The sequence below is a fragment of the Ctenopharyngodon idella genome, chromosome 10, assembly GCF_019924925.1.
Source record: "Ctenopharyngodon idella isolate HZGC_01 chromosome 10, HZGC01, whole genome shotgun sequence".
Classification (NCBI taxonomy): Eukaryota; Metazoa; Chordata; class Actinopteri; order Cypriniformes; family Xenocyprididae; genus Ctenopharyngodon; species Ctenopharyngodon idella.
This window is the reverse complement of record NC_067229.1, coordinates 19,920,992-19,945,936: the sequence shown is the minus strand read 5'-3', so window position 1 is coordinate 19,945,936 and position 24,945 is coordinate 19,920,992. Positions and strand designations below refer to the sequence as shown.

Here is a 24,945-nt window from a genome sequence, read left to right as displayed (position 1 = left end):
CCTCAGTCCCCAGACGTTTGCAGACTGTTATAAAAAAGAAGAGGGGATGCCACACAGTGGAAAACATGGCCTTGTCCCAACTTTTTTTAAATGTGTTGATGCCATGAAATTTAAAGTCAACTTATTTTTCCCTTAAAATGATACATTTTCTCAGTTTAAACATTTGATATGTCATCTATGTTGTATTCTGAATAAAATATTGAAATTTGAAACTTCCACATCATTGCATTCCTTTTTTATTCACAATTTGTACAGTGTCCCAACTTTTTTGGAATCGGGTTTGTAATTAAATATATTTAAGATTAAATATCTATGTATTAATTTTCATCTTAATGCGTATAAAGCCTGAGATACATCATGTCGATGTCAAAGAACTAGCGACAATGGAAGCTGACTGTGTTGTCGCCTCTTGTCGGCTGCATCGCTGCCAAAAAGCTATGCTTGAACACACCAAAATGACTGAAGGCGACTGTGAACTAGCACGTCCGTTCTGCGCCTGCATGTAAACAAAGTCCCTTTAAGACATTCATTTCGCTCAGCAGCCATCTTTAAAATGCCTCTCGGGCATCCAAGTGCAGCTCCTATCTTTTTGAATGGGGAAACATACAATTCTACAAAACTGTTCACTAAGCTTACGATCAGATTTCATATTTGAAGACACCAATGAAATCTGACAACAACAGTCTCATAAAGCTTGTTTCTTATGTTCAAATAGCATTTAAAAAAAGTATTTAGTTTATTCTAAAAGTTTTTAAAAAGTTTATTCTCATGCACTGACTCGTTCGCTAAGCTGAACAGCCAATAAGAGTTTTCTCTCTCACTGATGGCCCAACGGTGATTCTACATGCTGAATCAGAGCATGTAGAATGTAGAGCCAGCACTGAGGAACATACCGAAAAAACTAAGCTGAATGATGCTCAAAAACAACCCGACATTGCCTGGCGGCCGGCTGTCAGTGTGTCCCGGCCTTAAAGTGGTCATGAACTACTTTTTTTTTAAATTATTATTTCATAGTGTTTCCAGAGGTGAACTTATAATTTTAGTATGATTTTTACATCAATAATAAAAAAGTCTATTTTTCTACCCTGATTTTAGCCCTCTGGTCTGAACACTGCTGTGAGACTTCTGTGTAAACACCCACTGCTGTGATTGGCTGACATGTTTGCATATGAAATAAGTCTTACATGTGGAACTGGCGCTGCCAGGCAGTTAGGGATTGAACCCCTACTGGAAAAACTTTACCACGTTTTTACTATTAGGAGCTATAGCTGTCAAGATTAACTAATCATGAAAAGTGTTGATTATAGCACTATATTTAGGTCTACTCCCGTCGCATAAAAGCTTGCAGCGATGAGCATTGTAGCCAATGACAGACAGCCTGATGATCGTGTGATGGCAGTGATCATGTCATTGGAGCTTGGTTTCTGCACTCTCACAAATGCTTCTATCATTACTAACAGTGCAAACACAGTGTAAATACAGTTAGAGATTCATAATGGGAGTTTTGGCGAGAGTCCAGATAAACTCATGCTTTGTGATCGACAGCTTCAGTCATTATAAAGAGAGAGTTCTTTGATCGCTTTCTGTATGTAATTTAATCACAATTTTAAAAGGCATAAATACTCAGTATATCAAGTGATCTGTAATAACAGACAAAACAATAGTGACCACATAATGAAAAGAGTTACTCACACTTGTGTGGTGTGACATTACTGTCGGATCCAATGTAGTCGGCACAGCATCGTCTTTTACTTTCAATCTTGCTGAAAATCCTGCGTTGAATTGTGCCTTGTTTGTAAACGAATCCGCGGTAAAATGAAGTAAACAAAGGACCAAGTTCTTACTTACTTTCCTAATGTTGGCATCAAAAGGAAGGCAATGCAAAGACTGTGTTTTTCCACAACTTGGCACTGCACAGCATCTTATTGTCTTCTGAGCCATCTTTATCGTTTGGTTTCTGCATAGACATATGTTTGCCTCTCTCGTTGTTTACCCACTATGCAAGAATCGGTGGGCGGGGCTAAACAGGCAGTGATGTAGAAGCAGGCGGTGATGTAGAAGCTGCGGAAGCGGTGCTTAGCCACACTATTACATCATAAAGTGGCACATTCTAGAACCTTTTCCAGAACCAGAAGTCTTTTTAGCAGACTGGCTTCAATATAAGCTGCTTTCAGACTATCAAGAAAGTTTTGAGTTCTAAAACTTACAGGATGTTATAGTACAATGACGTATTATGTGTCAAAAGATCAAGGGAATTTTGATTTCTCAAAAGATCAAGGGAATTTTGATTTCTCAGTTCATGACCCCTTTAAGTCGCGATCACACTTTGAACATGCAAAATTTCTACGGATAATGCAATGTTCATATGAGGTCACACACGTTCTTTTAATTCAGCCAAGAGGTTGTGCCGTGACTTATCGATCTTCTATTGGTCACACGTCTTCACATGATACGAATTCACAGGTCAGAGTTCACCCAACTTGAACTATGGAAAGCGCCAAAATGTGAAACTTCTTGTGTTTCCGCTCTCCAGTATGCATATGAATGATTGTACTCCTACATCTTCTGATGCCGCTGGACACATCCTGAGTGAAATTCCTGGAATCATCGGGTGTTTCAGGTCTTACAACATCATACATCCTTCTCCAGGTGACCCAGCTGGGGCTGATCAGACCCCAGCTTGTGTACAGCTGGCTAGCTACTTAGCACTCTATGGCTCTCGTCTTTTGAGCCATAGCCACCTTGAAGCTCTCTCTTCAGTGGTACTGCGGATAGCTGCCCTCTTACTCACTCCCTCAATGCCCAGCTCTCTGTAGGCTCTGGCTAAGGAACGTGCTGTAAATCCCCTACATCTAACCTCCATTGGGATACACCTGCTCTCCATCCTGCTTGCTTTCAGTCACTGACCAGTCCAGTGCATACTTGGAAAGCTTCCTCTCAAAGGCCTCTTCCAAGCGATCTTCCCATGGGACTGTCAGTTCCAGCAGCACAACTTGTTTAGTGGATTCTGACATTAGGGCGATGTGTGGTCGCAGGGTGGTAACTGTGATATGGCTAGGGAACTTCAGCTACCTTTCCAGGTCCACTGACAACTGCCAGTACCTTGCAGAGGCCAGAATGCTTGCTGATTTCCTTTTAGTACATTTAGGCTTCTCCCCAGCTCTGACAAAATCAATTCTGTACTTGGAGGGTCGGGACCTCTCTGCCCTTTCAACTCCTGCGCTGATAGCTTAGGTGATGGTCTTCAGGACTTGATCATGCCTCCATCGGTACCATCACTGGTGACTCTATTTTCCCCCATAGGTGCAAATTTGATGAACTTGGCTAAACATCATACACTGACTGGATGAGAATTTTTATGCGGTGTGGCTCAGCCTTCCAAAGCTCTGTCCAGGTGACTTTCTCTCTATCGCATTCTCCTGTCTTGTCCATGCTCCTTGTTGTTTCATTCCCACCGCCTGCAGGATCTAATCTCCTCCACAGTTGCTCTCACTTCCTCCAGAACAAGGCAGTTCCTTTCCTTTCCTCTACTGTTTTTCATGTGTGCCGCCGGAAAGGATCCCAACCCCGCTCTGCCTTGTGTAACCACTCCCACCAGTCTACTGTGCTGCAGCCTTGCTTCTGCCTCCTGAACAGCCTCTTCTGCCCTCCATTTCCTGCAAGTCCTCACTTGGATCCCTGCAGTTGCTACTTTCAGATCTCTTGAGTCCCTGTATTGTACCACTTCTCTAGTTCTCATTACTTTAAATTCCTCCTAAGGATTTGAAGGGTAGTTGCAGCTTCTTGTGATGTCCATAAAGTGCAATGCTGCTCAGGCTCTTCGGCAGCCCCAGCCATCTCCTGAGGTAGTTGCTGACTTTCCTTTCCAAGATCTCAACTGTTGAAATCTGCACCGCATATACAAGAAGGGGCCACAGGATCCTAGGGAGAATGCCGTGCTGGTGCAACCAGGCTTAGAACTTCCAAGGCAGGCCAATCTTGTCTACAGATTTCAGCCAGCACTCCAATTCTATGCATGTGGCCTGGATAGATCTCGTGTCCCTCAAAGAACTATCAAACACCTTGCCTAGGCTCTTGACTGGCTTTTCAGAGATAGTTGGAATGGCTGTACCTGCGATGTGAAATCTGAATTTTTCCTCAACCTTCCCCAACAGTACCAATGATTTCGATTTGGCTGGTTTGAAATGCATACGGGCCCAGTCCACCAGCTTCTGTAGGCCCTGTAGAATCCACTGACATCCTGGGACTGATTCTGTGGTGACTGTAAGGTCATCCATAAAGGCCCTGATGGGTGGTTGTCACGGTTCAGCAGACTTGGTAAGCATATTCATGGCTAGGGAGAACAGTGTCACAGAAATAGTACATCCCATAATGATCCTGATCTCAACCTTGTGCCAGCTTGATGTCATTGCTCCTAAAGAGATTGATCATTGATGAGGTCTTTAATCCTGCTGGGGATGTGGCACTTAGCTTGTACCAGCTTATGTGGAATTGAGCCATAAGCATTTGCCAGGTCTAGCCACAAAATGCTAATTTGCCCTTGTTTTCTCTGGCCTCCCTTATGAGCTGTGTCACTACACCAGTGTGCTCCAAGCAGCCTGGAATACCTGAAATTCTACCTTTCTGTACTGTTGTATCTATGTAGGTGTTCTCTGCCAAATAGGTACACAGTCGGTTGGAAACAGCGCTGAAGAAGAATCTTTGCTTCTACGCTCAGTAGGGAACTGGTCTATCTGGGTTGAGTTTTCCTCCTTTGGGATCCATACCCCTTCAGCCCATCGCCACTGCTCTAGGATTTTCCCCCTTCTCCAGATGACTCGCAGAATCTTCCACAGATGAAACAGGAGCTTAGGGCAGTTCTTGTACACTTTGTAGGAGGTGTTGCTTGGTCCAAGTGCAGAACCTGCCCTTGCCTTGCAAATAACCTCTATGACTTCCTTCAACTGCAGCTCTGACAAGTCAAACTGTGTGTCGGGTTCAGGAGGGTCTATCAAGATGTCACACTGCCCCAAATCCTGTTCTCTCTTAGGATCACTATATGTATTACTCAAATATTGATTCATTTCTTCCTGTGAACATACCAGCTTTCCACTGCACTTCTGCCCCAGCAACTCCTTGGTGAACTTAAAGGGGTCGGCCATAAAAGCAGCACATCTTTGGGCCCTTTCACGACGGCTCCTCTGATGCCACTCTGCTCGGCGGAGGACCCTGATCTTCTTTCGCAAAAAAAAAACATCAACTGAGCTGAGCCAATGAGCTCACTCTCTCCTGCTTTGTTGTACTGGGACTTTAGTGCTCTGTTCTCCTGCCTGATGTTATGAATTCTCACCACTCTATGGTTTTTAGAGTAAAATGTTCTCATACTTTTTCCCTCCTCTTCTCCAAACCCTTCTGCTCCCATGCTGACAATGATTGTTGTCATGGCTTGCAGCTTTCCATCAGCCTCTCCCTTAACCATTGCCTTCAAAATCTGGTTGAGATCTTCATCAACCTGTGAAGTCAACATCACACAGTGAAGTCATACTAGCTGCTGGTCATTTGATCCACCTCCTGTTGAACTTAATGTTGGGGGGATTTGTTTGCAACATGTGGAGGTTTCGGGCTCTGTGGGATGACTCCGGACCTGGCTCCTCCTCTGTCTCACCAAGTTGAACACCTGTGCATTGTGCTGCTCCTCCTCCTACCAAACACTTCATTCTTGCTTGGTGGATCTTCAAGCCACGATCATTCTTGCAGACTTCTTGCCACATATACACTGGCTATTCGTAGTTGTTTTTACATTGCTTGGGTCTAAAACCATTGTACCTGTCCGACTAGGGTGCTCATCCTTTTTTGTTGAGTTTTTTAAATGTATTTATTTATTTTAGTTTTTCTTTTGTCTATTTATCATGGACACTCTTAAATGTCATTGACCCAATTGGTAGAGTTTGTTCATTCACAGCTTAAAATTTAGAAAAGGAATTTTGAAGTTTGAGACACCTAAAGAAGATATTGCAAGCAGAGAGATTTCTCAAAGTTGTGATTGGTCATTGTACATGTTGGTCAGACATTCTCTTCCTGTGTAAGTGGGCGGTTCTTGGCTTAAATAAGTTACAGTGTGGATCAAACGTTATGCCAATAGTCAGAAGTCTGGATACACGAGACTACTCTTGTGCCAGCCCTGTTTTTGTCAGCTACAAACGAAAAAAATTCAGAGTCTTGGAAGTTCCTCTTGTTCTGGTTTCCTAAGTCTTGGAGACTAGCTTCTATCAGTTGTAGACAACTCTTGGGAAGTGCCATGAAAGATTAGATAACAATGTTGACCTGTTGACACCTGATATTAAGATGCATTTTGGTGGATTGGATCACAAGTAGATGAGGGAGACACATTCCTGCTTACACATGGCGTTTTAATCCGTCTCTTTTGTCCACTTTCAACCACTTCTGTCCTGATTTTTTCGAGGGGAGGGTCTATGGGTGGGTCAATCTATGGGATTTTTCAGATATTTCGATCTAATAGACAAAAGGTAAACAATAGAAAAACATACAAAGAGCAGCAGCTTTCGTTTCTGCTCTGACAGCCGTTTTCAACTACCTCTGGAAGTGGTCGAAAGTGGACAAGCTCAAAACATCTTTGAGACTCCGTTTACACCTGTATTTAGCGTCGTCCACTTGTGATCCAATCGACCAAAATGCATCTTAATACCAGGTGTAAACAGAGCCAATGAGTTCAATAATGAAGTGTCCCCATAGCCTGCAGCCTTACACCCCCCGATTGGTGGAGGATGTAAGAAGCTATCCCAGCGTCCTCATGACCCAGAGCCATGGCATGAGCCCTCACAGTCACTGTGGTCTCTCACAGCACTCCGTCAGCTAGAGGGCACCACTCTGTGTCACACTATCAGATCTGACACCCCTCATTCTCACCCCCCCCACACGCATCTCACAGACCATCCGCCCTCACTGACAGCTTAAAATTACACGTCCGGTCCACCCCGTGCTAACATTTCCCTCCTGTTTGACTTCGACAGCCCTGACGAAGATTCCTGCCAGAAGTTTGTCCCATTCATTGGGGTGAGAAATGCTTTTTCTTATTCATTTCCTCTCTGTTGTTGTTCTAAAGATGCAAATATACTTGGTTGTCCCATTAACAAAAGCATATCCCATGTATGTTATGGTGAGAAATACAGTATGTTTATATTTTTATTTCTTATATTTGAATTATAATTAAATATTGAATTAAATCTAAATATATATTTAAATTAGTAACTCATTTAAACTAAAATCAATGTTTAGCACAACCCTGTTATTGCATGATTTTCCCTCATCACACAAAATGGAAAATGCCATGCAAATAGTTAATTTTTACAAAAATTTTGAGCTTCATGAGGATTTTTCAATTGTGAGCTCACAATTGCAAAAATGCAAAAATTTGCATTCAGAGATTAAAATTTTGGTAACAGGGTTACAAAAATTCCAAACCTCATTTAAAATAAATATAACATAAAACAGCTCATAATAATTTATTTTCACCTCCTGAGGTCAGTAAACAACTATTTCACTTCTTTCTGCTTAGTTGGAAAGAAGAAAAAAATAAGACTTAAAGTTAAAGTTTCAGGCTTTTTTTTTTTTTTTTTTTTTTTTTACCAAATTTGTGGAATGTGTAGAGCATATTATGCACTGATTACTGCTTATTGTATACTAAAATATTTGAAACTGCAATGTGTAAAGATAAATGTTTAAAACAATAGTTAAAATGCTACATTTCTATTCTTTTGGCAAGTTGCGTAGTTATCATCTATGAAATAAAAAGATATTTTGTGTTTTAACCCAATTTGGTGTAAATTTGTCTTGGAACAAACCACTATCAACTGTGATTTTTAACATCTTATTCTTGACTTATCATTTGGTCGAAATCTCATCACATTGAAAATGGAAGGTCAAGTCAAAAGCATTGCATTGTGGGAGACAGTATTATGCACAGTACTGGCGGTATATTACACATTTTGGAGTTATTCTATGAATACGGAAAATACTGCAGAAATAGTATAAACAATAGTATGCTGTTCCAAACATAATTAATTTGGGATTTTGATGTGTTTTCTTGCAGTTGGTTAAAGTAGGAATTGTGGAGCACAGCTTATCCACATCAGGTAGGATTTGCATTTAGCCAATAACACAATGAAAACAATAACAGCAGTGAAATATGACTGATGTGTGTGTGTCGTCTGGCAGTGGACTCTGATGATGCAGTGATGGTGGGCAGTGTGAACATGCTCTCCTCACCTCCGGCGCAGACGGGAACGCCGTACGGGAAAGACATGACCTCCACCCCTCCCTCATCCCCCTCTGTTTCTGCCAGTCTCTCTGGAGCAGGGTATGAGAAACTATGTATAGCACAAATGCTTAAGAATCCTGATCTTTGTCCTAGACAACAATGTCATTTCTATGAGAAATGAGGTTGAAAATGAGCATGAAGATAAGTCAAACATGGCATTGGTGCCAGTGAAAAAGTGTTTGTGCGTACATCATCTACGGCACTCTTTTATTTCATACGTATCTGTGTGCAGTTCTCCAGGCACCGGTGGTGAGGTGATGGGTCTTCAGGTGGACTACTGGACGTTACAAGGTGCAGAGAAGAAGAAAGAGGGCGAGAAAAGAGACGTGGGGATTAAGAACACATTGAAGAGTAACTTCCGCTCTCTGCAGGTTTCCCGAATCCCCAACGGAGGAGAGCCAACACCCCCTCCCGGCATGGCCATGACCGTTGTCATGAAGGAGAAAAACAAGAAAGGTGTGTTGGCTTAAAATGAGCTGCCATGAGGGTGATTAGTTTGGCTCCTATGTGCTGTTGCTTTTAGTTCATGTCTGGTTTCCTTCTACACTCAGTGATTTTCCTGAGCAAGAAGCTGAAAGAGAAGGATGTGGACTCTAAGAGTCAGGTGATAGACAGCATCAGCAGACTCATCTGCACAGCTAAACACCAGCACACCATGCTGAAGGGTAAACCAACACACAAACACTTGAAATCCAATGCACAGGAAGCCCCAGTAGTGTGATTTGGGGGTTGTACCTGACTGCCACCCTGTGGTCACTTGAGCAATACCTTATACCTACAGTCTTAACTGTGATGTCTGTAATAAAACCATGCATGGCTTCTCATTACCATAATGTTATAAAAGTTAAGACTTTTATAGTGTTACAAAAGATTTCTGTTTCTAATTTATGATGTTCAACTTCCTTTGATTAAAGAATCCTTTTAGAAATGTATCATGGTTTCCACAAAAATATGAAGTATCACAGCTGTTTTCAACATTGATAATAATCAGAAATGTTTCTTGAGCATCAAATTAGCATATTAGAATGATTTCTGAAGGATCATGTCACACTGAAGACTGGAGTAATGATGCTGAAAATTCAGGTTTGATCATAGGAATAAATTACATTTTAAAATATATTACAGTAGGCCTATAGAAAACATTAGGGGTGTAACGATACATTGTTTTATCAAGATATAGTGATATAAAAATGTGACGATATGTATTGTTGATGTGAACTATGTGATTCGCAATATAGGCCTAATTTCACAGACAGGCTTAGATTAAGCCAGGATTAGGCCTTAGTTCAATTAGGACATTTAAGTATCTTTCATAAACATGCCTTAGAAAAAAACATTACTGGTGCACATCTTCAGACAAAACAATGACAGTGACATATTTTAAGATATGCAGGTGCAAGTTGCTTCAGTTGTTTCAGTTAAAACAGCTTAAACATGCAAAAAAACTTGGGGTCAGATGACACAACGTGCCCCCCTAATCGTATGGTCATTCAGTGAACTTATTATTGAGAGCAAAAAAACTTAATTCTGTGGATTTTGCCATTCACGTATTCCATCTCAAAACATCTTCAGCAGCATTTAGCTCACAGGAACACTAATCTCTACAACAGTAACTTTAAAAAACACATCTTCAGAAATATGAATCAGAAATTAGTCGGAGCGTGTGTTGGGCAGGCGTCCCATGGCCATGGACTTGAGACTATAGTGTCGAATTTTCTCATTCAGTTGCCTGCTGCTTCTACTATGGAAGCTTGTTTTTGCCACTGAATGAAAAATAAAAAAGGTAACTGTGACTTTTTATCTCACAGTTCTGACTTTTTTCCTCAAAATTGCGTGATATAAACTCACAATTGCGAGTTATAAAGTCAGAACTGCATGATATTCAGGCGCAATTGCAAGTTACATAGCCAGTATTGTGAGATAAACTCTCAAGTCTTTTTTCCCTCAGAATTGGATCTCACAATTCTGAGAAAATAAGTAAATTGTGAAATAAACTTGCAATTGTGAGCAAAAAGTCAGAATTGTGAGATGTTAAATGCAATCTTTTAAATGTTTTTTTTTTTTATTTTTTTATTCCGGGGCAGAAACAAGCTTTCATATGCTTTACTTTATTTGTCCCTTTAAGGGAAATTTGTTTTAGGCAATACAGGTGAAGCTGCATAACAAGATACCCACATCAATAACATAACAATCAGACAGTTGTGTCCTTTGAACTAGAGTTCAAAAGCCTTGTAGCCAAACAAAACAAGAACAAAAGAATTTTTATAGTGGTTGTATCTAAACCTTGTGGTACGAAACCGTCGACCAGATGGAAGTAGTTTGAATTCAGGATAAAGCACATGAGATGTGTCCAGAGTCATTTTCCTTGCCTGTTTAAAAATAATTTTGTTGAATATAGACTGAAGAGTGGGGTAAATCCCCAAACCAACCACTTTCATTGCCGTACGCACCAAATGGTTCAGCTGAGATCTAAGAGTAACTGTCAAATTACCAAACCAGGCCACTATACCATACAGTAAGATCGATTCAATACAGGCATGAAGAAGAATGGCTTTCTGTATAAGGATAAGGACATTATTCTTCTGATTGATTTTAGAGGGAAAAGCTGCCCATAACTGCTGGTCTAGGATCAGTTTTCTCTGTAATAAATAATGTTTCATTAACAAAGTTTGGGAGGAGCATGTTCATGAAATGATTTATCAAATCAACTCATCATCAGCAATTACCACGTCTATCCTATCAGCATGAGAAGAAGCCTGTATAAATATATATATATATATATATATATATATATATATATACACAGTCGACTCACCTACATTCCTTGACAGTGTTCAGCATCCCTCCACCACCCCGACTCCTCACTCTTGGCTTGTTCCTACCACAGCCAGGAATACGGAGTGAGTACTCTAGGTTCGGGCCAAATACCGAGATCGGAGCCCTCTCCTCGTACAGCTCTCCAAATACGCCTACTATTTATTCTATCTGACTTATTTGTAAGTGTGAACTTGTGAAAAGAATATTGGCAAAACTCCGGTGTTTTGAGCGGTGAGTGAATTCTGTGTTCTGCACAATTACAAATCCTCTTATTATAACAGGCAAATATGTAAATAGGAGATTTATTTTGCAGTCAGCTTCACTGATTATAACGGAACTTTGTGAGATCACAATGAAGATGAATAACAGCTTTTTAATTAATGATTATAATAGGAGCTTTCATATTTTGTGTTTTGGTGTTGTTTTAATATAGGACTATTTCAGTTATATTAGGCTAAATACAGGGTTATTGTTCATAAAAATCATAAAAAAGTGCCCCCCCCTCTATGAAAACGAAATGAGTGTATCGTTACACCCCTAGAAAACCAATATTTTCAGTTATAATAATATTACAATATTACTGTTTTTACATTTTGATCAAATAAGTGCAGCCTTTGGTAAGCTTAAGATTTTTCTTAAAAAACATTTTAAAGTGTATATTGTAAATACCATGATTCTATATTTACAGTTATGTATTAAATTAAAACCATTATGGTTGTAAATATTTGTTCTGATGAAGATTCAACTACATTGCAGTTATTTTCTAAATAATACGATAAATCGGGAAATGTGTTTTCAATTTGGTTCAATGTGATTCAACTTGATCATTTTGTACGATTTTACTACTGTTACAAATGCACTGGATTTGTGAACTGAAATTCTGGATAAGATATTTTTAAGATTTTGAGCTCATTTGGTATTAGATGTAATTGTGTTCCTTTTAACAGCAGTCATTTAAATTGTGTTTTTTTCCCTCTGCAGTGTCTATTGATGGCGTAGAGTGGCACGACGTGAAGTTTTTCCAGCTGGCCGCGCAGTGGCCGACTCACGTGAAACACTTCCCTGTAGGAATCTTTGGCTACAGCAAGGCTGTGTGACCTCTTGGTGCCATTCCGGAACCTTCTCCGGCACAAGGGGAATTCACGGATGGTGGGATCAAACAGACAAATGGATTTTCCTGTGGAAATGGTCAATTTGAAAGCCTGTGTCCTTGACAGAAATGTTGTTAGTGATGTTACTTGTCATTTTTGTTGCTTTGGCAGTGAAAGGAGCATTGGTGTGTTTGAAACAAATGCTGTCTTTTATGTTAAGATAAGCAGCACATGTTGTGGTAGGAATTGTACCGGCACGTATGGCAGCTTCAGTTTGCACTTTGTTGGGTTATAGTTTGATATTATTTCTGTGAAATTATCTGTGTTGATAATTGTTCTATGTACAATATTATAGGGTGGGATTTATGAAGTGAGCTTGACTGAAATTGTATTCATGAAATTGTTTGTTTGTGTGGGGTATGGTAATGGTGTGTTAATATTTACAAGTGGGAAAGGTTAAAGGAAGAGTTCACCCAAAAATTCTTGTTGAACTACAAAAGTCATATGACAGATTTGTGTGAGGAACAGATCTACATAGCTCTTAAATGTTATTTTGTGTCAGTTTTGATGTCTTTGAGTTGAACTATTCCTTTAAATGACAAGTGGGAGGAGTTTGAGTGCAAATGGGAGGGGCTATGGGACATGTGGGAGGGGCATAAGTTGCTGTTTGTTTTTATGATTTTAGCATAGCTGTGAATTCTAAAGGGCACATCCTTTAAATTTAGTAACATGAACACTTGTGTTAAGAAAAGTGAATTTGGTTGTATTTAATACAGTACTTTATAATTTCATTACCTGGATGAATATCAAAGGCATGTTGAGGGGGAGGGGAACACATGTGGACTACATGTGTTCACATGTGTGGTGCTTTGGGGTATTTTTGTATGAAGAAGGCAGCTTGTGTGGGTTTAATCTAAAGGGAGATCTCAATTTGTAATGTTAAATGCTTTAAAAAGCCCTTTAAATTGTTCTGTGTGGGGCTGTGAGCAGATATTTTCACTTTTTGCTCTTTTTACATTTTTACCTGCCATCTCTGATCATACCACTATTTTGAGTGTTTTTGGAAAGCTGTGTCTTTGTGTGTTGAATACAGTGTCCAGTTACTGCCAGCGAATAAGGGCTCGTATTGAAAGATTGTTAGGATGACAAAAGGCCATCCGCTCCAACTTTTTTGTAACTTCTGTGGTGGATCTGTTTATGTTCGCTCACGCTTCAAAAGTCCCTTTACAAAAACTGCCCATTTGTAAATACTGAAAGGGTGACACAGCTTTACCTGTGTGTGTGTGTGTGTGTGTGTGTGTGTGTGTGTGTGTGTGTGTTTGTGAATGAGATTTTCAGTATTAATTTCAGGGGGTGAGTTTGCTGTTACAACTTAAGGCGTTATTTTACAGCCAAGCGCAACTGCGATATAGTTACATTGTGCATAAAATAGATGTTTTTCATGTCTTTCATGAGTAGAACTGTTACTGTTTCTTTTCATTGTATGTTTTAGCCTACTTTTATACTGGTTTTGTTTTTGAGGTGGGCTGCTGGGGTTTGGTCAACCATTTTGGGCCTCTGGTTGTTTTTAAGCACTACTTTTAGGGCAACATGAGGAGCTTTTTTCTTTTTTAATCTGTAAAACTGAGAACACTAATATTTGATCTGTCTGTTTCAAATAGAACTGCAGACATTTGCACAAGCATTATTTTTAAGTTTGACAGTATTGATTCTGAATGAACCACTGAGGAAAGCTTCTCTTCTTCTATTCTCTGTAACGCGTGTACATAAACGTACAGTATACTGCCATTTCATATCCTTTATACAGGTTTGAATTGTCATACAAATACTAAAATGATTTTAACCATGGCTGCATTGTGATTTTTTTTTAACATTTACTATTAGTATTTTTTTTCTATTTACCTTTTTAAAGGAATTGGACTCTTTTATAGACTTTCTTTTTTGTTTTGTTTTCAGACATTAACATGTAAATGAAAATAAGAAAGTGGACCAGTGTGTTCTGGTTGTGCACAGACAAAAACTTTTTTTTTCAGTATTTGATAAATACTTAATGGAGGATTGTGCAAATAAATGACAAATAATAAAAGTATGTTTGTGTTGTACTGTATGTCTATGGTAGCCCTGCTAAAAAAATCCAGCATTGCTGGTCACCAGTATAAGGTATGTTTTGCATGCTGGGACCAGCTTGGTGTGCTGGTGGACCAGCATATGTTATCTTTTGGGTGCTGGTATGATCCCAGCAAGACCACATCAAAATTTATGTATGTGTTACATACAGGTATCATGTTTCTTAGTGTGTAAAGACCAAGACAATTTTTAAAATTAATTTTAATAAATTATTAGAAATAACACATTACATGTCGGTTACATGTTTACTAGTACACGGTAAAATCCTCAGTGTTAAACAAACACTGCTCAGTTTTCATGTGGTCCCAATCTATAGAGAGTAAAAGTAACACTGAAGCAATGTTGCAGTTAGTGAAATAAGGTAGATTCACTAGATTCATTTACTATGTGCACTTTTTGGAATCAGTAACTGACAGCTGGATTTTGATACATTTGAGTTCCCAAATGAGTATGAAAGTCTTCAAAAACAGCAACTTTCAGTCTTAAACTTTCATTATCAAGTTGTTATTAATTAGTCCATTAAAAGAGCTCTTCTCATAACCTCTGTCATTGAACAAACTGCTTGATTATGCTTTTATTGGGCATTTTTCTTGGTTTTTCATATCTCTAAATGTTTTTGTTTTGCAATGTACACAAGCTCTTTTTAACTGATTTGTGTACAGATCTTTTGAAACAGGAGACCATTCCTTTGATGCTTTGAAATGTTTTACCAGTTTACTAGTGACATTGATTAATAATGTAATCATAACTAAAACAATTAAAGGGGCAAAAGAAATTGCAAAGTTATAATCATATAATTGGTAGCACTTTACAATAAGGTTCATTAGTTAAACATTAGTTAATGTATTAATGAACATGAACTAACCATGAGCAATACATTTGGTACTGTATTGTTTACAATGCATTAACTAAAGTTAACAAGATTTTAATAATATTAGTAAATGTTGAAATTAACATTAATAAATGCTGTAGAAGTGCAGTTCATTAGTAGTTCATGTTAACTAATGTAGTTAACTAATGTTAACTAATGAACCTTATTGTAAAGTGTTACCATATAATTTAATAAATCATATGTTTTAACTTTGTATTGTTTTTCCTTTAGGAGACTTTACAGAGTGCTCACCTCTTGCATTGTCAATACAAGATCTTGACCAAAAAATGATGCACCTCTCAATGGAATAAATGTTGTGATGTTATTTCCATCAAGAGGTGCATCAATTTTTGGTCAAGATCTTATATTGACAATGCAAGATGTGAGCACTCTGTAAAGTCTACTCCAGCACATCCCAAAGACTTTTAATGAAATTAAGGTCTGGACTCAGAGGTGCCAATTCATGTGTGAAAATGATTCTTCATGCTCTCTGAACCATTCTTTCACAATTTTAACCCTGGTGAATCTTGACATTGTCATCCTGGAATATGGCCATGATTTGTCTTCCTACATGGTTGTTAAAGAAATTAAAAGCAACACACTCCATCTTTAAGGGTAAAAAAAACCGTTGCCAAACATATAACATACTAGAAACATAATAATCACTGTAATAATGATCCATTCATAGATTCTAAATTATTTGCCTATTAAAATCCAAACAGCGACTGTTTTTTTTTTTTTTTTTTTGTGGTCGGGCAGTGTATGTATGTATAATTTTGTGCATTTATTTATTTGTGCATTTATATATTTATTGTTTTTGCAGGTTTCCTCCTTCATAGCAAACAGCACTACGCTACTAGTGTATAGGTAAAAGGGTGGCAGTCAATGAGCGCGAGCTGCGAGGAATCTTTCTGATTAAAATTTCAAATAAATAAATCCACTTTATTGTGCACTAACACGTAGCAGCATAGTTGTAGGCTAACACCACAATTAAAACACTTTTTTTTTTTTAGAGAAGAGTACAACCTTTATCCCATGTAAGTTTACACCATTTAGATGAATCTTCACAAAAACACAGATCCAAAGGGAAAATACAAAGAATTAGGGAAAGAAAATGGAAATGTTTATTTTAAAAAAAGAGAGAAATATTTTTTTCCCCTTAAAATTTAATTTTATGTTTTAATTTCCAGTTTTATAAACACTCCTACAAATTACATTAATCTTTATCATTTATCATTTTGTATTGTATTCTGCCAGCAGATGGCATTAAAATCAAAGTAAACTGTGATCTGATGCCATCCGTCAGGCGAGAGTATTTCCCCCCAGGAATATTTAAATATTTTTCGCTCTATAAGTTCGAATCCTAAAATTAATAATAATAAAAGACTAGTAATGAATATAGGCTAATAGAAGAATCTTAATCATCTAAAAATCTAATTTATATGTATTGTTTTCTAATAAAATATACAAAACACCCGCATTCTAAACTAAGTGTAATTCCATCTGCTGGCATGATTTATCAGACAATTTACCTTTAAAAGTAAATTATCTGAATTTCTCCTCTCAAGGCCTAACTTATGAATATTGATTATGTTCCGTTTGACGTTGCTTGGTAATCTTCCTGAGATGTCCGCTCATATTATCTCATTAATATTCATAACCAAGTACCAAGTATGTCGCCCGCTACCAGCAGCCCATAATAATCGAAGAGCCACCCGCTTACTGCCTTTCAGCCAATCAGTTAAGACCATCACGTTACATAATTAATATTGATGAGCCATGCCTTCGCCATAGTAGAATTGGTCAAGCGCAGCCGCAGAAAGTGCGCAGTGCCGGTCCAGTGCTCGGTGATCCTGACTTCTCGCAGCCCGGTCCTGGATATGTGATGTATTTTCTCTTAGTTTAGCCTTGATTTAATACGGTGCCGAACATCAGTTGCTGTGAACGGAGAGGTGATCGTAGCAGGTATGTTTTGATATGTTAATGAGCATCACAGAGTGTCTTTGTAATAATACACATGGCGATATGTATAGTTTTAATAATATGAGGTAACGTTAACCAATAATGCATTTATACTGTAAAGATCAGTAGATTTACATTTAAATGAGTGTGTGTTATGTAAGCAAAGGGTCTAGGGATTTGTTTTGATCGCGTTTTTATCTGTTAGCAAAATATCCAGTGTGTGGGTTTGGGTTGGGTTTTTTCTGGTCGGTGTCATAAACTCAGATCATTGTACAGTGACCTATGGACTAACTGTGTTTCATGCATCAGCAAATAAGCACCAGGACAACACCCCGTATGTTAACACCTGATGCAGTATTACAGTAGATCTAATGCCTACTCTAATAACATACTTTAAAAACACTCAGTACAGTAGATGTAATGTTTACTGTCTCTGATAACACCCTATACACAGAATGGCTATTATGTTATCATCCAAACACATCATTTTCTTCTGCTTGTAATGTTGTGTCATGTACTTAAAATACTTCTTAAAGTGGTAACATCTATATTAGTTGTATACAGACATTTTCAAATATTTATGACCTGACTACAGGTTACACAGTTTGTGTTCTGTGATCTTAAGATTAGGACTTAAACTACTACAATACAAACCTAGATTTTCAGTTTTTTTTTTTGCACTCTCTTGTGTCTAACATCCCCGTCGGCACATTTATACATCAGGAGGAAGCGGTTTAGTGCGTTTAGAGCATGCAGACACGGCCACTCCTCACTTCAGCAAACAGTTCATGTCAATAATGCAGTCTAGATAAGAGCCACCCATCACAGCACTACATAACATGTTCACTGACCTTTACAAATGTAGTGTTGTGTCAGTGCTGAATTTTACACTTTTGCTAGGGCACAAATTATTGGATGTATTGTTTACTGTCTGGTTGATCGGATAATGTTTTAACTGATTGGTTTTTACATTTTCTGAAGAAAATATGGTGGCTGCTAGGGCGTTCTGTCAAAAAGAGGTTTTTAGCTCGTCTATGAAGTGAAAATGTCATTTTTCACATAAGTAATGGCATAGTACACAGTTTAACCATTTTAAATCACAAAATTTGGGGACTAATACCAACCACAATTAGCAAATGTGACTATTAATAAACAAGACTGACATACCCATCAAACACTCTGATTAAGTTAGCTAATTTACAGATAAACAGTATTTATTTAGCAAAAAAATAAATAAAAATGCAATTCATACATGAAATGATAAGCAAAGATTATTGAAGAAAATACTATTTCAATTTTTCTACTTCAAAATTTCACATTGAGTTCTATGTACTTGCCATTTCTTTGCAATTATTTGTGAAATTTACTAGCAATTTCTCAGTAAAAATGGTGATTTAAACTCATTTTGATATTTCTATTCTCACAAATACACATGGAAAAATAAAACGATATAAAATAATGAAAATAATGCATATAATAATATGAAAGAAATGTTTCAATAGGTTATGACATTTGTTTGTGATGTTATGTTGTATTTATTGTGCATTGGCCGCTATTTATAATATGCTGGAACGGTCAGCTAAGCAACAAGATCGCAGCACATCTCAATTCTCACAAGGATGCGTTCTGTGTCCTCGAGTCCTTCCGAGTTCGTTCTTTCAAGGTTGCATGGCAAGACTGTGGTTGGAATTGAAAAACTTTTTTGGATTGAATTTTGCAATCATGGTGATATTTGGAGAAAAACTGTGCTTGTTGTGTGATCTCTTAACTCTTTCCCTGCCAGCGTTTTTTTTTTAAAGATGTCAGCCAGTGCCAGCGTTTTTGATCATTTTCACAAAAAATTCATGGCCCCCAGAATATTTTGTTGTATGAATATCTGATCTGGTTTCAAAGTGATTTAATTTTATTTTGATATTTCTTTGGAGGGCATAAAGTAAAAAATGTCCTGATATCATAATGAAAAAATAAAATTGTTGAAAAGAAAAGTTTGGCATAATAATAATTTTCTTAACAAAATTATAAAAAGGTGAAATTAAATTGTAGAGACCCTCGCAGACCATTATGACTGTGTGTCAAAGTTTGTAGGTTTCTTGAAACATAATCTTTTTATGACTAGAAAAGGTTAGTTTAGGTTGTAAAATGTCATGCGGTGCAGCTCCCTTATATGATATTTATGAATTAGAAATAAGATGTGTACATTCACATGTTCCAGCTGTAGGGAATTTAAATTTAAACTTTTGTTAAAAAAGTCTTTTAAAACTCTATAAATCCAATATGAATACAACTTGGCTCGTGTTGTAAACTAAATTTTTCCTTTTATTCACCGTGGCCACTCTTTGTCAATGACCCAGATATGTTTGAAGCTTTCATGTAAGGACTTGCCTCTAATATTCATTAGAGGTCATAAATCACATGTTAGTTCTAGACTGTTATTGAATTCAGAACACTGAGACATTTAGGAAACAAACCCTTCCCCATTGACTCAACAGATATTTAGATGAGGCTTTAGTGAATCATAAAGCTGACTAATTACTGAACATGTACTAGCTGCCTTTGAATCAGCTTTCAGCCACTAGGGAATCAAAGCATTGATTGAAATCTTTATTCGGTATAGTAGTCACAAGACATGGAGCGGTTTAAGGACTGAATCTCCATGCAGACATAATGGTAGTGACAGAAGATTGTCCATGAGCTTTTGATGATGTGTTGCTCTTGTACCCATCTGCCAAAGGCACCAATATGAGTATTTTCTTGTCTCTCTCACACTTGTGTTGTCCAGATTTCTCACATTTCATCACTGACTCAAAATTTGTGTTCTATTTTGGTTTCTTTGTTGCCATGGATATAAGAGAGGGTTGACCGGTTAGTTCAGAAAAGGCTAGAATACACTTCAAAACACTAGGCTTCATACAGGTGCTGTCTTAGTTGGTTCAAAATGCAGTGACTACAGTGCTTACAAGATTCAAGAAATCCCAATTTTCTGTATCAAATTTAAAATTCTGCTACTTAAACACCAAGCTTTACTGTCTGGCTCATGTGCGATTTTTGACACACACACAAAAAAAAAGAGGCCGTTTCTCAATATGCTTTCTTAAGCTATCTTGCGTCCTTGTGTTGTCGTACTACATCATCATCAACCATCGAAGTTCAATTCCAGTACTCAAGAACGCAATTACAGAGTATGTATGAAAGTACCCGGATGTGTTCTTGATACCAAGGATGTGTTGAATGCAGACTAGAGAGAAACAAACTGTTAGAAATCCCTGAAGTTGCTGCAGATGGACGACGTACGAAAGTATGTAAGCTTTTAACTCTGACTTAAAGGATTAGTCCACTTTCAAATAAAATTTTCCTGATAATTTACTCACCCGCATGTCATCCAGTATGTCCATGTCCTTCTTTCTTCAGTCGAAAAGAAATTAAGGTTTTTGATGAAAACATTCCAGGATTATTCTCTTTATAGTGGACTTCAATGGCATCCAAACGGTTGAAGGTCAAAATTACAGTTTCAGTGCAGCTTCAAAAAAAAAATACAAATGTATATGCTTTATAAACACAAACGATCGCCTTGCAAGTGCTTCGCCATTCCGCCTTCCGTATTCTTCAAAACGCTTACGCTGTATGTCCTACGCCTTCCCTATTCTACTTACGGAAAAAATGGAGCTGGCGCTGCGTTCATTCCGTAAGTTGAATAGATAAGACCCTTATTCCTCGTCTGGTATCGTTTAAAGCCCTTTGATGCAGCACTGAAACTGTAATTTTGACCTTCAACCGTTTGGGACCAACTGAAGTCCACTATAAGGAGAATAATCCTGGAGTGTTTTCATCAAAAACCTTAATTGCTTTTCGACTGAAGAAAGAAAGACATGAACATCTTGGATGACATGAGGGTAAATTAGTATTAGTGACATGAGTAAATTATCAGGAAATTTTTATTTGAAAGTGGACTAATTCTTTAAGAGATTCCCACTGCAAGCTCACAAATACATGATGGCTCGAGAAGGAAAACATTTATTAATTTGTTTTGCTTAATTTAAATAAAGTGATTAAGACCTGATGAATGCCTGCAGTATTTTATTGGCATAATGAAAAGAACATTGACAAAGCATACTCAACATTAAACATACATACTCATTTTTTTAATACTTTTTTAATAGCTGTAATGGGCATGCCAAAAGGTACACAATGCTACAACAGAAACTATATCCCTAACCCTACCCCCCACCCTAACAGGCAGCTTTTGCAACCAATTGTTGGGACCCTTCGGCACGGCCATTACTCTGATCTGAAGATACCCACACTTACTAAAAGACTACATCCCGCAGTGTGTGGACTCTCTAGGTGTGTTTTTTGCAAAGTGACAGACATACACAATAATGTCAGATCGCTCATCAACAACAATTTGTGAAATTTCTGAATTTGTGAAAAATCCTAAATTAACTTATCAGATTTGAACTTAAAAAGGTAGATAGACTGCTTCTGTATTATGCCGGAGAAGAAACACTCATCCTAGATAAACTTCTGATGGTAAATTTACAGCTGAGGTTGTTAGAAGATGTGAAATTGTAAATGGTTACTGGATTTGCTAAACAACTGAGGATCACACGCTACCTAGTCTCAGCCGAAGACGACATGCTCACGGACTGTTGGCTGATGCATATGGCACACAAAATTGGAAACACTTCAGGAGTTTTGAAGTTGTCATCTGATTGGTTGAATTCTACAGGATTCGTGCTTACAGCTTTGACAATGAGTGTTTATTAGGATCAGCTAAACTCTGGGTTTTTGAAAGTATGTGAAGTTCACAACATAGGCTCTTTAAAATACGTTGAATATGTTTTACACACGTTTTTGCTATTATTGTAGAGACATCTGTGCCCATCATACACTATGTGATTTTCTGTGAAATCTGTCAACACTGACTGCCCAAAATCTACTGACTAAATATGTCTTTCCGCAACTAGTGTCGACTCGTCTAGACTGCAAATCGGGCCAAATACCTAGGCAAAAGTTGCGTATTGTATTTCAGACTTAGTGTTATAGTTTACATAAAAAGCCTCAACGGGGGAATTTTTCTACTAACAGCTGTGGCTGGCCTTAGTTGTTCCTTTCTGGTTAATTATTAAAAGAGGACTATCAGAGCAAGGTTTAACTTCTAAGTAAATGATTTTCATTGTGGAAATTAAAAGGTATATATAGTAAGCAATTTCATTAAATTGTTTTGTGAAAGACTTTTGATGCATTATATATAACACATTTATTCATTATTATACTTTAATAAATAGTTATTCTAAGACAAAAAGGACTATTATCCCTCTTTTGATTAGTCAGGGTTGGATGCAAGGCACTATTGATTTAGATCACATGACCTACTGGAGGCTGAATGAGTGGGTATCACAGCATGAGACTGATGTTGTCAGAGATTCCGGGTGAAGTGAAAATGCTTTACACCCAGCAGATTTTAAAGCTTATAATAGCTTTTAAAGCTACTATTTTGGAGTGAACCTTCAAATGATAGTTTGACAGGAAGTAATGGCTGATTTCAGGTGCAGCTGTGGTTTGGTGGTTTCAGAAGAACTGGGAAATGAGTGTGTAAACTGGTTGGATCTGTTGGGTATAAGATTTAGATACTCAATTAAGGGACCCAAATGCCACAATCATGGATTTTGGTTGAATTATGGCATACAAGTAATTGTGATTAATAATTTAAAGTGCCCCACTATGCTACTTTAAAGATTCCTCGTTTTGTTTTAGAGTCTCCTACAATACGTTTACATGTATCCAAGGTCAAAAAACACGTTGCTGTTCTCAAAATATATATTGCAGCATCACATATTTTCTCACAGTGTCTGAAACGGTTCGATAAAGGATCTGGTCTTTTTTAACCCCTTCTTTCCGAGAGCCTCCTCTGCTCTGATTGGTCAGATGGCCCGGGTTTTCTGTATCAATTCCAGCGTGAATCCTCAAGTCTTTGGAAAAGCATCAAATTGGATTTGCTTTCGCAGCACGGAAATCAAACATGTCGATAACACAAACTAAACTCTTCCAGTCTCAGCTACAACTAGTGTTTGAGGGTCAAAGTAGACGTTGTTCGTGGGCAGGCAATGAAGACCATACACTAGCATTAAGCAAATTTGTTTCGAGCAGGAAGTAAGACTGGAATTACTGATGATTCATTTCAGGCAGTTTTGATTCTTTCTTTTGGTAGGCAATAACTTAATTTATCTGCACTTTGATGTTTGAAACTTTGCAGACCTTTTAAATTCACAAACAGCTATACTACACACTACATAAAAATGTAATATCCGAAAAAGCATAATATATAGGGGCACTTTAGTTGTTTCCTTTGTACATTTGTTTAACTTTCTGTTTGTGATGCCTAGATGCACCTGTTGCATTTAAAGTTTATATCATTTTTATAATGAATACAATTTTTTCTAGTTATGTCAAGCTCTAAAATATTTTATCTGTAGAAATTATTATTTGTGATTAAATTAAAAAAAAAAAAAACCTCCAAATCGCAAAGGACTAGAAAAATCATGGAAATTCATTGGTAATAAAACCTGAAGGGCATTCAGCTATTGAAACTTTTATTGCAAATTATGAATTTTAATTATTGTAATTATTTAAAATTATTTTAATATATAGTTTCTGTAATAAATAAATAAATATAAATAAACAAAATAAAATTGTCATTACAGCAAAAGTATCAGAAATATAATAGTACTGGCTGTGCAAGAAGTGTTATTTTAGCATCATTGATATACTATTATAGTTTTTGTTAATATTTTAAATGAGGTTTTTTATGTTTTCTATTTTCACTATAATTTTATTTGTTTTTTTGTTTTTGTTTTATTTAAAGTTTTAGTATTTTTGTTGTATTCTTATTTATTAGTTTTTGTTTATTTATTTATTTTAAGTTAAACTAAATGAAAATGAGAAATGTTGCCTATCTGAAATAAAGTAAGTTTATTTTTTTAATATTCTATTTTATATCAGCTATTTCATGTATCGAAAAATTGTATGTTTTTATTTTTAGTTAACGATAATAACCCTGAGTAAATATCCTTATGAATTGTCTTTTTTTGATTGTATAAATTCTTGGAGATTGCAATTTTTGAATTGTATGTTTTTCTTGTAATTAAAACTGCTTTTCAAATATGTGCTGCATTTCTATAAGATTTTTCAATGTGTTGAAATTTAATGTGCACCTCTATGCCTTTTCCTTCAAGGCCTCCTGACCTCTATCAGAGCATGTCCACCATGGTTTACCCCCATGAGGAGCGACTGGAGAAGCTGACGCAGGAGGAGATCATCTCCAGCACTAAACTGGTGATTCAGGGTCTGGAAGCTCTCAAGAGTGAGCACAACTCCATCCTGCAGAGTCTGCTGGAAACCATTCAATGCTTAAAGAAAGATGAGGAGGCCAGTTCGGTTCATGAAAAGTCCAACCTTCTGCGCAAGTCTGTTGAGATGATTGAGCTGGGCCTGGGTGAAGCACAGGTGAGGGACAACTCCATTATGTGGTACTTGTGGTAAATAGATATGGCGAATACCACTGAATTTGCAGAAGCTCTGTTGTTAGAATGTGTTACTGAATTTACCAATTTAGGGCCAGATTTACTAAACAGGCCGAATTAGCATGAGACTGCAATCCCAAAAATGATCCCACAAATTAAAGAACACAGATGCAGCCGGATCATTTCCATAATGACCAACACAATCTACCAAGTGCAGCGTTAACATAAATCCTGTATCAG

At 37.4% G+C, this 24,945-nt stretch overlaps 2 protein-coding genes across 8 annotated transcripts in view; both read left to right on the top strand.

Moving 5' to 3' along the window:
• The window catches only part of si:ch211-126j24.1 (phosphofurin acidic cluster sorting protein 2), a 77,911-nt gene extending 63,597 nt beyond the window's left edge, over nt 1-14,314 (top strand). For all 4 annotated transcript variants that reach the window (XM_051911493.1, XM_051911490.1, XM_051911492.1 and 1 more), the window contains 6 exons: nt 7,011-7,053; nt 8,090-8,132; nt 8,215-8,356; nt 8,550-8,773; nt 8,869-8,982; nt 12,116-14,314. In XM_051911493.1, the coding sequence (XP_051767453.1) occupies nt 7,011-7,053; nt 8,090-8,132; nt 8,215-8,356; nt 8,550-8,773; nt 8,869-8,982; nt 12,116-12,231 (682 nt within the window). In that variant the 3' untranslated portion in view covers nt 12,232-14,314. The remainder of the gene's footprint in view (nt 1-7,010; nt 7,054-8,089; nt 8,133-8,214; nt 8,357-8,549; nt 8,774-8,868; nt 8,983-12,115) is intronic.
• A 2,712-nt stretch (nt 14,315-17,026) lies between these two features.
• The window catches only part of klc4 (kinesin light chain 4), a 49,390-nt gene continuing 41,471 nt past the window's right edge, over nt 17,027-24,945 (top strand). For all 4 annotated transcript variants that reach the window (XM_051910034.1, XM_051910036.1, XM_051910035.1 and 1 more), the window contains exons 1-2: nt 17,027-17,188; nt 24,418-24,688. In XM_051910034.1, coding sequence (XP_051765994.1) covers nt 24,440-24,688 — 249 coding nt within the window. In that variant the 5' untranslated portion in view covers nt 17,027-17,188; nt 24,418-24,439. The remainder of the gene's footprint in view (nt 17,189-24,417; nt 24,689-24,945) is intronic.